The sequence below is a fragment of the Euprymna scolopes genome, chromosome 2 (genome assembly GCF_053919585.1).
Source record: "Euprymna scolopes isolate OS-2025 chromosome 2, ASM5391958v1, whole genome shotgun sequence".
In the NCBI taxonomy this organism is placed as follows: Eukaryota; Metazoa; Mollusca; class Cephalopoda; order Sepiida; family Sepiolidae; genus Euprymna; species Euprymna scolopes.
In genome coordinates this window covers 33,205,899-33,220,980 of record NC_136483.1, presented here as the reverse complement: position 1 = coordinate 33,220,980, position 15,082 = coordinate 33,205,899, and the positions used below count along the sequence as shown (strand labels likewise).

Sequence of the window (15,082 nt, the reverse complement as noted above, 5' to 3'; positions counted from 1 at the left end):
CAAAACCAGTTCGTCACCAAATGTAATCATTTACAAAACAAAATCTATCAAGTATAAATTTGTTTAAAATTATTTGCTTATCACTTTTTGAACTCCCCATATTTTTTTTTTTTTTTTTTTTTTTTTTTTTTTTGCACAACAACTTAATGAAAACCAGTCTTCAAGAATTCTGGTAAAAGAACTGACCCACTAAATTATCGCTCTATTAGCCTCCTCTCGCTTTTTGCCAAAATATTTGAGTCCTTACTTAATCAAGCCCTAGTCCAACACTTAACAGCTGCTAAACTGCTGACCGACAAACAATATGGATTTAGGCAAGTCCGTTCAACAGCAAATATCTTAACTGTAGTCTCTGAACGTATATACTGTTCACTGGACAAAACAGGGGAAGGTAGAGCGGTAGCCCTTGATATATCTAAGGCTTTTGACAGGGTATAGCACGATGGTTTTCTAAGGAAAATTAGATCATATGGTATCACTGGAAGAATACATAATGTAATTAAACCCTTCTTAAGAGAAAAATCCAAGTTGTCCTTGACGGTCATACATCTAAACAATATGATAGAAATGTGGGAGTACCCCATGGGTCTATCCTTGGACCTTTATTATTCCTGATATTCATAAATGACCTCCCTGATAAAATTGTTTCGGAGATGGGTATACTTGCCGATGACACCACCCTCTATAACAGGCATGAGGGGGAAAACAAATGAACACATATCTAAGGAAATGGCAGAAACACTAGAGGATGACCTCCAATCTGTAGTGGAATGGGGACAAAAATGGATGGTCACATTCAATGCTGTCAAGACTAGGCTTGTTTCCTTCAATAACTACAAGAAATATTTTCTACCACCAATAGCAATGGCCAAGAACACACTGCCTGAAAGTACTTCCTTAAAACTCCTCGGCCTAACATTTACAGGGAACATGAACTGGAATATATACATTGAGAGCATTGCCAGGGCTGCTGCAAAGAAGGTGGGCTCTCTCTACCGTGCCAGAAAATGCCTGAAAGTATCCTGTACCTCTAAAAGGCCACCATTCACCCATGTATGGAGTACTGCTGTCACATTTGGGCTGGTGCATCTGCTGCTTGTCTCTCACTCCTGGACAGGGTTCAAAAAAGAGTCGCCAACCTGATAGGTCTTGAACTGTCATCTAGGCTTCAGCCTCTGTCCCATCGACGAAATGTTGCATCCCTCTGTCTGTTCTACAAATACTTTAACGATGAATGCTCTGACGAACTGCAAGCACTTGTACCTCCTCGACGTGACTACCCGTGACTAATCCGACAAGCAACTAAGTCCCAACCCTTTACAGTAGAGATCCCTAGGTGTAAGAAAGCCTTTTACTCCAATAGTTTCTTCCCCAGAACTGCAAGTCTTTGGTACTCCCTTCCGGGATACTGCTTTCCAAACTGTACCGATATGCAGAAGTTCAAGTGTAATGTGAACAAACATCTTTCTACTCATCTCCCTTCATAATGCTCCTGCAAATTATGTCCCCGATAGTAGTCCCCTACTTCAAAGTGGCACTTGCCTTGTTTGAGGTGAAGACTGAATAAAAAAAAAAATGTAAAAAAAAAATTTTTTTTACATGATTTTAAGGATATGATATTCTAGTTTTGTCACAGATACATATAGCATACAGATTATTCTTCACTTTTAATATAGATAGAATGCTGGACAAGAACAGAAACCCAATACCTATTGTATATGATTAATTAAACACAAGTTGCTAGTTTACTATGAGAAAAAATAAAACCAATTCAAAATTCTCAAAAATATAAATGCATATCAATGTCTATACGAGTCCAATTATATCTGATCATGGCAATTAACTAAATCCAGTAAATGACGAATATTCTATTCATAAATGATCATATATTTTCTTTGATATACACACAAAATTTATAGGCTGTTTTAAATATATTGCTACCATTTGAACCATGAGATACTATAGGACAGCAATAAAAATAAAATAAAATGTCCGCTTCAGAATTGAATTAAAAAGTTTGAAACTTTTGCAGGAATATTTTTTTTGCTTTATCTGTTTATAAAATTATATCATACAATTAAACAAGACTTAAAATTAAAAAATAAAGATGGATTAATTTTTTATTTATTTTAAATAATTAATTAAAATGTAAAACTTAATAAATTTGTTTCCTTTTTTTTTTTTAAATTAAAGTTTTTAAATAAAATCAACTGAAAAAAAAAATTGACAAACTACAATTTTTGGTAGTTCTAAGTAATTTATATTTTTTTTTAGAAAAACCTTTTTAAATATCATGTATACAGTATTTATGCTAATCACTATCATACAACATTTCTTCAAAGTTAATACATGTAATACATGTTATCATACATTTCTTCAAAAGTTGATATATGTAATACATGTTATTATACATTTCTTCAAAAGTTAATATATGTAATACATGTTATCATACATTTCTTCAAAAGTTGATATATGTAAAATAAACTGTAGATTATAATTAGACTTACCTTTGAGGTGCCAAATTTTTGATTTTCACGGAGAATTTCTATGCAGTTACGTAACACCATTAAAGTGTTATTAATGTTAGCTGAACAATGAAAAATAAATAAAAGAAATGTGAACATCTCTTGGAATTTTTAAAAACAATTAGAAAACATGAATTGGGCTCAAATATGTGTGTTGACCCATGTACAACATGGCATGTTTTTATCTTAAAACTATGAATGCAAAATGTCTTATGCTATCGCGTGATCTCAAAAATTCAGAAACATTATATCAAATTGGTACAGACCTAAATTTATACAAAATGGAAGTGATTAGATGTTCTTTCCATTTCATAAAAACATCACATAATTTGAATTTTAACAACTATAGTTCATTGGAAAAAAATGAACAAAAATATTTTTTTTTTTCACTATTTGCCACTAACAGGCATTATGAAGATACGCCTAAAGAAGGTCTGAAGTCACATCGGCCGAAACATTGTAAGAATAACAACTAAGATAAGGACAGTAATCTGAACAGTCCAAATAATACCAGTTGAGAAATGTTTTGTCTACTTATCACACAAGAAAATAAAAAATTCTTCTTCAATGTAATGACAATAATAATGGAATGGTTTCTGCATGTCTATAGCAAAAGTTAACAAAACAGAAGGTAGGTTTCTTACCCACCAGTCACCACCTCAAAAAATTAAATGATATGTTTGTCTCTAAGTTATGATGCCTTCATACAACCCTCTACAGGACCATTTAAATTCCAAAAATAAATGTTTCACAAGTTGATTAGCATCATGTGATGTTATCAAGCTATGTTTCCACAGAGATGAGGAAATATTTAGCTGAATAGGGATTATATGTTATTGTTAGAAATATTTCTTTATGTTAAAAAAATAGTGATAAACTTTAGTATTAGTCTCCATTTATATAAAAATTCAGTTTTATTTTTTGTTTATTTTTTTGTACTATCTTCAAACTTCCAAGAAATATTACTTAAAAAAAAAAAATTGGCACAAGTGCACTTTAACTCATTGGAAATATGTTTTTGTTTATCAGAAGAATGATACTAGTAAAAAGAAAAGCAATCCAAAATTAATGTTTTTTTTTCTAAATATTCTAAAATGTTTTCTGACTACAGTTCCCGAGGATTGTACAACAAATGCTGACAGCCCACTTGGGAACGCTGACCATGCAGTGATAATGGTAGAAATCACCCTAAATTCTAGACCCAAAACTGAAGAGCCAGTGCTCAAAACAACGAGATATTATAAAAAGGCTGACTGGGAAGCCATCAGAGATCTTATCAGAGATGCCCCATGGGGAAATATTTTTTCTCTTCCTGCTGAACAGTGCGCAAATGAGACCACTGAATGGTTCAAAATCGCAATGGAAGCACATGTTCCCATGCGGAAATTTTATAGCAAGCCCCACTCTGCCCAATGGTTTACTTCGACTTGCGCAACTGCCATTGCTCAAAGGCAGCATGCATACAGCAGATTTAACCAACATAAGTCCAGTTCAAACAGACAGAAGTACATAGAAGCTAGAAATAACATTAAGAAAGAAATAGCGACAGCCAAGAGAGAATTTACTGAAACCATTAAAAAACGCATCGAAGCACAAAAATTGGGAAATCGTGACTTCTGGAAAATCTACAACAGTGTAGTAAATAATGGGCAATCAACAATTCCCCCACTAACCAACAATCACGAGGTTGTTTGCTCAGCAACTGACAAGGCTAATATGCTTGCCAGCCGGTTTGCCTAGAACTCCACACTGGACCCTTCCAACACCCCCCTGCCTGACTTTCCTTTGCGGACAGACGCCACACTAGACGATCTACAACTCACCCCTGCTCAGGTACATGCTATCATAAAAAATCTTGACGCTTCAAAAGCATGTGGACCTGATCTCATCCCAGCTGTGCTATTAAAAAAGGGCTCAGCCGAAGTAGCTCCAGTTCTCTCCAAACTCTACAACAAATGCCTTAATGAATCCTGCTTTCCGGGCTGTTGGAAAACCGCTTCTGTGGTACCAATATTCAAGAATTCTGGCGAAAGAACTGACCCATCCAATTATCACCCCATTAGCCTCCTCTCACTTTTTGCCAAAATATTTGAGACCATAATTAACCATGCTCTAGTCCGGCACCTTACAGATGCTAAACTTCTGACTGACAAACAACAAACATCCTCGCTGTAATCTCTGAACGTATATACCATTCACTGGACAAAGCGGGGGAGGGCAGAGCGGTAGCTCTAGATATATCTAAGGCTTTTGACAGGGTATGGCACAAGGGTCTCTTCAGGAAAATTAAATCATACGGTATCACTGGTAGAATACTTAACATAATTAAATCATTCTTAGATAAGAGAAAAATCCAGGTTGTCCTTGATGGTCGAACATCTAAACAGTGTGATATAAATGCGGGAGTGCCTCAGGGGTCTATTCTTGGACCTCTATTGTTCCTGATATTTATTAATGACCTCCCCGACAAAACTGCCTCTGAGATGGGTATATATGCTGATGACACTACACTCTATAACAGGCATGACAGGAAAACAAATGAACACATATCTAAAGAAATGGCAAAAACACTAGAGGATGACCTCCAATCTGTAGTAGAATGGGGACATAAATGGATGGTTACATTCAATGCTGCCAAGACTAAACTGGTTTCCTTCAATAACTACAAGAAACCTTCTCTGCCACCAATAGCAATGGCCAGTGACTCCCTGTCTGAGAGTACATCTTTCAAACTGCTTGGCCTAACGTTCACAGGAAACATGAGCTGGAACAATTATATTGAAAACATTGCCAGGGCCGCTGCAAAAAAGGTAGGCTCTGACTACTGCTAGAAAACTACTGACACCTGAAAGTATCCTGTATCTCTATATTCGCCCATGTATGGAGTATTGTTGTCACATCTGGGCTGGTGCGTCTACTACTAGTCTTTCGCTCCTTGACAAGGTTCAAAAAAGAGTCGTCAATCTGATAGGCCCTGAACTGGCATCTAAGCTTAAGCCTCTGTCCCATCGACGAAACGTTGCATCCCTCTGCTTGTTGTACAAGTATTTTGATGGTGAATGCTCTGACGAACTGCAGACACTTGTGCCCCCACGACGCAGACACCCTCGACAAACCCGACAGGCAGCTAAATCCCACCCCCACACAGTAGAGATCCCTAGATGTAAAAGATCTTTCTACTCCAGTAGTTTCTTCACCAGAACCGCTAGACTCTGGAATTCCATTCCAGGATTCTGCTTCCCTAACTGTACTGACATGCAGAAGTTCAAGTGCAACGTGAACCGACATCTTGCTGCTCAAATCCCTACATAGTGCCCCAGTAGTTGCTGACCCTGATAGTAGCCCCCTACACCAAAGTGGCAATGTGCCTTGTTTGGGGTGAAAATGTAATAAAAAAAAAAAATTAAAAAAAAATAGAATTTAAGAGTCTCATTCCAACAGCTTTATTGGATTATCTCCCTTAGTAGGTTTGCATCAAGAAAGGGTTAGTATTGAGAAGAGTTCCTGTGTAGAGACGTTTGCAGCAGAAACAATACTTTTCAAGACAGCTGAAACCGGCAGAACAACATGACAGCACGTTTGGCCGTGAACTCCTGGCAATGTACCTAGCAGTGAAACATTTTCAACATTCACTCGAGGGCCATCAATATGTGATCTACACTGATCATCGTCCGCTTACATACACACTACATTCTAAGTCGAACAAATATTCTCCTCGCGAAATGCGCCACTTGGATTTTGTTTCGCAATTTACCAGCGATATCCGACATATCTCAGGTGAGCAGAATGCTGCAGCAGACGCTTTGTCCCACCTTCCCATTAATTCTCTGTCCTCACCATCGGATATTGACTTGCATCAGATGGCCTTAGACCAGCCAAGTCTGGACACGTTGGATCCGTCGTCACCTGAATTTGCAAATTCGCCCGTGCCTACCTCTGACACGCAGATCATTTGTGACACTTCAACGCATTCACCTTGACCATTCGTTCCATTGACTCATTGTAGAGTTGTTTTTGACACACTACACAATCATCTGGCACACCCCGGATGCAGAGCACCAGTGAAGCTGATTACAGCTAGATTTTTCTGGCCAATATGAGGCATGATATCACTGCCTGAACACGTTCCTATGTATCCTGCCAAAAGTCAAAGGTGCACAAGCATATCCATGCACCCCTTGGAACATTCACCACCCCAAACGCTCGGTTTAGCCATGTGCACATCGACCTGGTCAGTCAGGGATTTACTTATCTCCTGACCTGTATAGACCGTTTCACACGGTGGCCTGAAGCCAATCCCCTCAAACATTTCGGCTGAGTCCGTAGCACGAGCCCTTATATCAGGCTGGATATCGCGTTATGGAGTTCCCACCACCATCACCACTGATCGTGGCGTACAGTTTGAATCCCACCTCTTCCAGGAACTCCCCAGGATTCTAGGGATCCAACGTATTCGCACTACAAGCTATCACCCTGCTTCTAATGGGATGATTGAACGCTTCCATTGCCAATTGAAAGCAGCATTACGTGCTTATCTTGACCAACAGTGATGGAGCGAATATGTACCGGTTGTCCTTCCTGGCTGTCGTGCTGCTATCAAAGAGGACCTGGAATATTCTTCAGCCGAACTTGTCTATCGAATACCTCTATCGTTGCCAGGCTAAATGTTGAGCCCGATAGAGTTAACAAACGATTCAGCTCTGTATGCCAACAGACTGCGAGCTTATTTTAGTAAGCTCCCACCGATGCACACTAGGGAACAGACCATTAGATCTTCGGTCCCAAAGGACATTTCGTCTTGGACTCATGTTTTTCTTAGAAAGGATGCCGTAAAAGCCCCCCCTAACTTCACCTTATACTGGCCTTTATCGCGTGCTTTCACGTACTGATAAACTTTTTACCTTAGATATCAATGGTAAAAGAGAAACTGTCTCTATTGATAGAGTAAAAAAAAGCCTTTCTTGACACAAAAACACACGAGCCACACATTCCCCCTACTTTCACACAGCATCAAAATATGCATACACCTGAAGTAAATGCTCCAAGTGAAGATAATCATGTCACTACTATATGTAGTGTCGATGACGGGTACATTGGCCGAAGAGACTGTGTAAAACTTTGTATTTCTGTCAAGAAAATATTTTTTCCTTGTTTTCCCTTCTTTACAAAAAAAAAAAAAAAAAAAATTCCATTACAAGTAAGAACATTTTTTTTTCTTTCTCATAAAAATAAATATAATAAAATGACATTTTTATTTTTTGCCATTTGTTATGCAACCTTTTTTTCTGTCGGCTTTCAGCCTAAGCAGGGGGTTATGTAGCAGAAACAAATGGAACTTTTTTCTTTCACGAATCAATGCCTCTCCCTGTGCTATTTGGCCATATACTGACCAATCAGGGGTACGGCGCATTGATCCTTTCAATCCCCTAAGGAATTCGGCCAGCATCCGGTTTGAAGAATAAGAACTCTTCCTTACTGAGAGAGACACCAAACGGAACAGACCCTTTTTCTTCGCTCTCTCCACCTCGGTGTTATTTCAACCTGTATTGACGATTCCACTGGAATAACTACCATGATAGCACCAAGTAGCCGGAGTCCAGCTTTTGACCAGGAACATATCACCCAGTACACATTCTCCTTAATAAACCTGTTATGTGTTACATTTTATGAAGGTGTTGCGTTCGTCATTTCAGAAGCTTGTATTGAATTATTTATTCTCTTAGATTGTGCCCTAAAAGCATCAAAACCTTAAACGTTGATGGATGATAAAACAGACATGTTGAAAGAGTTCATGGATATGCGTTGAAGTTAGTAGTAGGAGCGTATGTCCATGTATAGACATGGATAAAAGATTAGAGAATCCTATGAGAGAAGGAGAGTTCATGTATGAACTGCATTGAAGTCCATATGCAGAGGTAGCCATGTTGTTACAATTCTAAAAACTTATTTTATTTAATTAAAGAAATTTTTAAAAAATTATATAAAAAAATACATTCCATAACATTTTAATGTTATATTTTATTTGTGCATTCTAAAAAATATTTATTTGAAATATAGATTGTTGCATTTTATTTGAAAATTTTACTTTGAAGTATTATTGCTAAATTTTTAATAAACCACTAAAAATAGATATTAATTTTTATTTTATCAAAATATAACAAAAGAAAAACTAAAATTATTCCTACTTAACTATTGTTTTTTTTTTTAACAATTTACAATTACCAGAAAAGTTTGGTTAGAAAAAAGCGCTAATTTTGGATTGTCTCTCCTTTTCACGAGCATCACTTTTGTGAAAATGGGGAAAAAAAATAAATAAAAAATGAAAATACTTCCAGTTAGTTAAAGTGCACTTGTGCAAAATAATTCTTGGAATTTTTTTCAACAGGTCCAATGGCATTTCTGCACTCGCGTGCAACACTAATGTCAACATTGAATAAACAGAGATTAGCTCACCTGCTTCTTTTAAACGATCTCCTTGATTCTTTGTACGAACTGTACGTTCACTGCCAGCTAAATCCACTAAAGACAGTTGAGAAACACACACTGGTTCTTTATCCTGAAAAGATGATTGGAATTTTGAATAAATTCATTAATAGGAAGAGCATTTTATCTTTTTAACTCAGCTATTATTATCATCATCATTATTATTATTATTATTATTTTTATTCATTATTATTATTATTATTTTATCATCATTATTATTATTTTTATTATCATTATCATCATCATTATTATTTTTATTAAACAAAATTTGTTTTAATAAATAGTAATGTACATCTAACAAAATTTCTTAGATGAAATATTTCCTTTTCCCCCTTTTTTTTTTACAAAGGAATCACCACTTATCAAGGCTTGAAGGCCACTCGAGGAGGAGGGTGGTAGTGTAGTAATTTAAGTAATTTGTTAATGGTGTAAGTTGGGTAGAATTTCATTATTTAATGGGATAATTCAACAAGAATTTGTTTACATTAGACTTGAAGGCTGCCATGCTGTAGTCATCCGGGAAGCAAGTCAATGGAAGAGTGTTCCACAGAAGGGCAGTTCTATGAAAGAAGTTGTGTTCATGGAATCTACGCTAAGATTTAGGCACAGCGGGGGAAACTTGATAATGGTTGTAACTAGTCGAGTGTTTTTTTTTTGTGAAAGTTTGGCAAGATGAACCACAGATTGGAGCTCAGATGAACACTTGCCATGGAAATAACGATAGAGCAGAGATTTGTTTTCTTGGTTGTTGTCATTTTCACATTTCAACAATTACAATCTCCAGCCTTCTTCAGATGCTTTTTGCTGTAGTTGGTAATTTTTTTTTAATTTCAAACCTTTTATTTAATCCATTGGGGTAGATTGCTTTTATTATGCATGAATGCATGCAGTTAAGTTTTTTAAGTTCATCATCAGGGATTGAACTCATAACCTCTAAGTAAAAATCACTCTCTTCATCCACTTAGCCACATGGTTTCTTATTTGATGATTAAATGCTCAGTTTTATTCATGCATATTTTCTACATTGTGCATAATTGCATAGCATTTAGAATGAAAAAAAAAAATATATATATATATATATATACATATATATACTATTTATTTTAGCTACCCAAGAATACAACACACAAATTATAACTCCGGCTTTGAAGACATGAGCAGCATAAGTGATTTATAACAGATGTGGGTTAAACCCATGGGTAAAAAACAAATTTTTAAGATTAAAAATATAATTTAATAATATGTTAAATAAGCTATCGTAGCACTTTTGGATCTGTTTGATTAAATTAATTATTAAACCATAGATGCTTTCTAGTAATCAATAAACCGAAACCATCAAACAGCCTGAATTATCTCCCTTTAGCTATTATAGGAAATAAAATCAACCTCTTTTCCAACAGAATTAACTATTAGCAATTAACAACATAATTGGATTATCTCCCTTCATAACTGTTTTTAGTAACGATATGAAAGCATATTTAATTAGAATGACAAGGAATTTTAAAACATTAAATAATAATAAATAGATTAGAATTCCTTACTCGAAATGTTGTACAAGGATTTATATATATAATACAGTCTTTTTCATTATTCTCATATTCAATTAAACATTAAACCTAAAATAGTCTTAAATATAGGTACTAAAATAACGATAATCTGTAAACATTACTTGCCACTAATACAAAACTAAAATTAACCGTAACGTTAATGCAAGGTTGTTACGGCCATATTATAAATATAGAAATAAGAATTAAAAAATTAATTATGGGAAATAAAGAAACAGCGAAATCTAATTTAGGAACTCAACGAATGGGATATATAAAAATTTTTTTTTTAAATGGCTAAGAGTTTTCTGTGGAAACTTCTCATAACTCTGTTCTTAAATAAGGATACAAAAATTAGGTGATAATATTTAAATGGGCTTTCCTGTAGTTACAGCAAAGGTAAATGTTTCTCACATGCTTTTCCCGTTAAGGGAATTTTTCCTTTTTTCTTTCTTTTTCTTTCTCTTCAAAAATGCTCTATTGTCAAAAGTGTTTTTATTCATAAAGTCTGAAGAAATGCTGGTTTTTGAAAATTTTCAAATGATATAATGTTTGAAATTGTCGACTGGACATGGAAACAATTGTAACGTAAAATAAAATACACTTTTTGTTGCGATCAACACTTTTTTGAAGTCTTGATTTTGCTTACACAGTATATTAATGCTCAATTATGAAATATGATAATTTTGTAGCTTACTCTTTAAGTCAACTCTTTTTGGCTTAAAACTTATTCGTATATGAAAATTTACTGGATTACACGAACTCAGTACATTACATACAAGTATATATATATATATATATATATATATATATATATATATATATATATATATAAATAAACCACATTGATGCATGTGTGTGTGCGCGAGAGAGAGAGAGAGAGAGAGAGAGAGAGAGAGAGTTTGTTCCCTATGGACTCCAAAATAGCTGGGTCAATTTTTTGAAATTTCACACAAATGCATTTGATGTGTCTGGGAGTATTCTTAGATAGGTTTAGTGTCGGACTACCTTCGATAAATATCGAAAATTGAAAAATCCGGTTAGATAAAGAAGTTCAATTTTGACTAAAATATATACAGCCTGACATCACAATTGTATTTGAGAAGTTTTATCACCACACAAGCAGAAAGACCAAGTATATAAAATCAATAGTAAGTTCTTTGATAAGACAGGGATGCGTTTGAAATAAATGTTTCCATTTAGAGCACAATTGAACCATGCTACTTGACGTTTGCATTTTAAGCTTTAAGTGAAGCCATTATTTACAGATACTTTTATAAAATCAACAGTAGATTCTCTACAGTGCAATGTAGACTACAATGTATTGTGGACTAAGTAACTGTAAGGAGACATGTGAAGCCTCTTCTCGGTATATTGCTATGGGTCCCCGGCTAAAGCAGAGAATCAATTTGATTGAAAAATGGTGATTTCACTGATTTCAATGACAATAAAATATGGGAAGGTGGAACATTTGTTGATCCTGATTCAACTCTCGGAAACATCTGGTCTCCCTGCTATAAAGTATGTGACTGTTTGTGTGTGCAAAACGGTCACTGCCAAACTCCTCTTTCAATTTTTGAACTTGAAACTTGATAGGTAGAGAACTTGGTCCTGTGCAACAAATTCAATTTAGTTTTTAGCCAGTAAAAATAGTTGCTAAGAGGTCAAAACTAGAAAAAAAAATTGAACTTGGCAAAAGTAAGACTAAACCTGCTACTTCTACATATGCACGAATATACATTTATATGTTAAAGTCACTTAATTTTTAGCATTATTCTAATCTATCTGCTGATTGCTCAAACAATTACAACTAAGCCTGGAGTACTAAATTCAATTTGGTTTTAATTCTAGCTCAAGTCATTTTTTTTAAAACTTTTGAAATCACTACTATATATTTGGGTACAATATAATAAGTTAACATATTAGATAAACAGAAATGAATTTTTTAAATTATATATTTATTGAAATCATAAATGCAATAGTAGAAAAGAAAATCAAATTTAAAAATTTCTATTTAAAAACATTAACCAGAAATGACATTTGTGAAATGTCATTGCTCTTCTCTAAAAAATAATATTGATCGTTTTCAGTTATTTAAAATTAAAATTACATAAAATTTTAAGTCAACCCTATCTTTTTTATATTGAATTGTTATATTAATCTTAAATAGTATAAATGAAAATTCTTAAAATGTTATTAACTTTCTTTTTTTAAAAAGAAAGTTAATAACATTTTAAGAATTTTCAGCAAAATTAATTTTGTCTTAATATTTATAAAAAAAAAAAATCTCATGTCTTCACCTCGGCAAATATAGCTAGTTATAGATATTATGGATATGGTTGTAATTATTATATATTCTTTTTAATAAAGAAATTAGAAAAATAATTCTAGTAAATATTTCATGAAAATTAAATTTTTTTCATTTATAAGCAATTTGAGCAATTTAAAACTTGAAATAGATTTTTAAATTCTTTAAATTACTCCAACAAATATGCCATGTTTAAAATTCACATCTTGTACTGTTTGCTTCCTCAACATCGAAGTATTTTTACTTTCTTGATGAAAGTCTGTTTCAGAGGGTAACAAAGTGCAAGAATGAAAAAAAAATGCGTGGGAGATCCTAATTTGAATATTCATTTGAAAATGAAATGATCAAAATCATTTTTTCTTCTTATATATTTATAAAAATTCAAAGTTATTTTTTAATTAGGTAATTTTCAACTATTCAATACAATAGAAAAAAAATATTTCAACCAAATAAAAACGCCTCAAATAATGTAAGTCAAATAGTGATTAAAGTTCTTACCTGAATCACTTCTTCTCCACGAGCATCTAGCGGAGCCTGAACAACACGAATATTGAACACACTGTGACTACGACTAGAAGCTTCGTTCAGAGTTGTACGAGCAACTTTACGCCGACTCTGTCCTAAAATAAGAATATTGACCAACTTAAGAAACTGAACAAATGTTGCTAATGAAAATTGATCTAATATTTGATATCTGAAAAAGTGCAATCTCTCTATATTTTTTTTATTTATCAAATCTTGAAGGTCATTTGAGGATCAGGGTTAATGAGTGTATGGTGATCACCAAAACAACAGCGTAGTAATAGTTAGTGATGGAAATAGGATAGAAATGAATTTTTAAGGGGATGACTCAATAAGAACTTGTTTACATTGGATTTGAAGATTACCATGTTGTAGTCAGCTAGAAAGCAAGCCAAATGAACAGTTGCACAGGTGGACAGTTCTAGGAAAGAAGTTTTGTTCATGGAATTTGCATTTAGATTTAGGCACAGATAGACAGTGGGGGAAATTGTTGATAGTGGTTGTAGTTAGACGAGTATTCTTTTTGTGAAAGTTTGGCAAGGCAGGACCATAGATTAAAGCTCATACGAGCACTTGCCACAAAATAACGATAGAGCAGAGACAGACTCACAACGTCTCTTCTGTGAGAAAACACTTGCAGTGAAAAGAAAAATGCATTAGCTACTAGATTTCAAAGGAGAATTAGAATGTTTACTAGCTGTCCTTAATCGGAATTGCCCCAGAAGTATTTTAACTTCCATTAGATTGATTTTAGAAGAATGCTCTAAATAATAATGGTCTAAGTGTGAATATTATAAGTGTGCAGGTGCTCATCTGAATGCAAGATTTAGGAGTGGATGGAACAAGTTCAGAGAACTTCTATTATTACTAACCAGTAGAGCATTACCACTGTCAAGCTAAAGAGTCTATCAGATGTGTGTATGCAGTTTAATGATGTATGGTGAAATCTGGCAAGTGATGATTGAGATGCATGCAGAGAAATGATACAATAGATATGTAATATGAATCTTAATGACAGGCTTATTTTTTATGACCTCAAAGGAAGATTAAATCTGGAGAGCATAAGAAGATGTGTACAGAATAGGAGAGTTCATTGGTATGGCAATGTTGAAATAGTGGATGAGAGTTCTTAGGTTAGTAAATGTTGGACAGTTGAGGTAACAGAATCAGTTTCCAGAGGAAGGCCAAAGAAAACACAGGAAGTAAAAAGGATGGACTTGAGAAAAAGAGGGATAAATAAAAACTTGGACAGAGATAGATTAGTTCGGTCGCCAATTTCTAAATACATGCCAACATGTAAAATCGATGATTTATTAAGTGACAGTTTAGGTTCACAACATAATTGAGATAAAGTTTAAATCTTTCCTTTCAAAAAAGGGAGATAATTATAGCTTACCAGCATAAATGACATTGAAAGCTTCATCAGGACTCTTCACTTCTACTTCTGTACAAGCATGAATGTACATCATCTTATTAGGATCTTCTCGTATAATTTTGTTTTGAGGAGCTCTAAAAAAAAAAAAAAACTTTTAAAAATACAAATAAAAATTTATATTTATTTTTATTGAGGACTATTATCCTCATCTTTTAGTTGTTATTTCATGACGTTTCGGCCAACTATTCCTCTGCCCTTCGTCAGATGGTAACCACGATGGATAGGAACTTCGAATCCCCTAATTGCATTCTCAGCAATCACTACC

At 34.3% G+C, this 15,082-nt stretch overlaps 1 protein-coding gene across 1 annotated transcript in view; it reads right to left on the bottom strand.

Annotated features, from left to right (window-relative positions):
• Nucleotides 1–15,082, bottom strand: part of LOC145290658 (kinesin-like protein KIF23) — a 118,656-nt gene that overhangs the window by 52,332 nt on the left and 51,242 nt on the right. Inside the window, exons 9-12 of the mRNA XM_080136501.1 lie at nt 14,779–14,891; nt 13,359–13,480; nt 8,979–9,081; nt 2,508–2,587 (exon numbers count right to left, since the gene is read on the bottom strand). Coding sequence (XP_079992627.1) covers nt 2,508–2,587; nt 8,979–9,081; nt 13,359–13,480; nt 14,779–14,891 — 418 coding nt within the window. The remainder of the gene's footprint in view (nt 1–2,507; nt 2,588–8,978; nt 9,082–13,358; nt 13,481–14,778; nt 14,892–15,082) is intronic.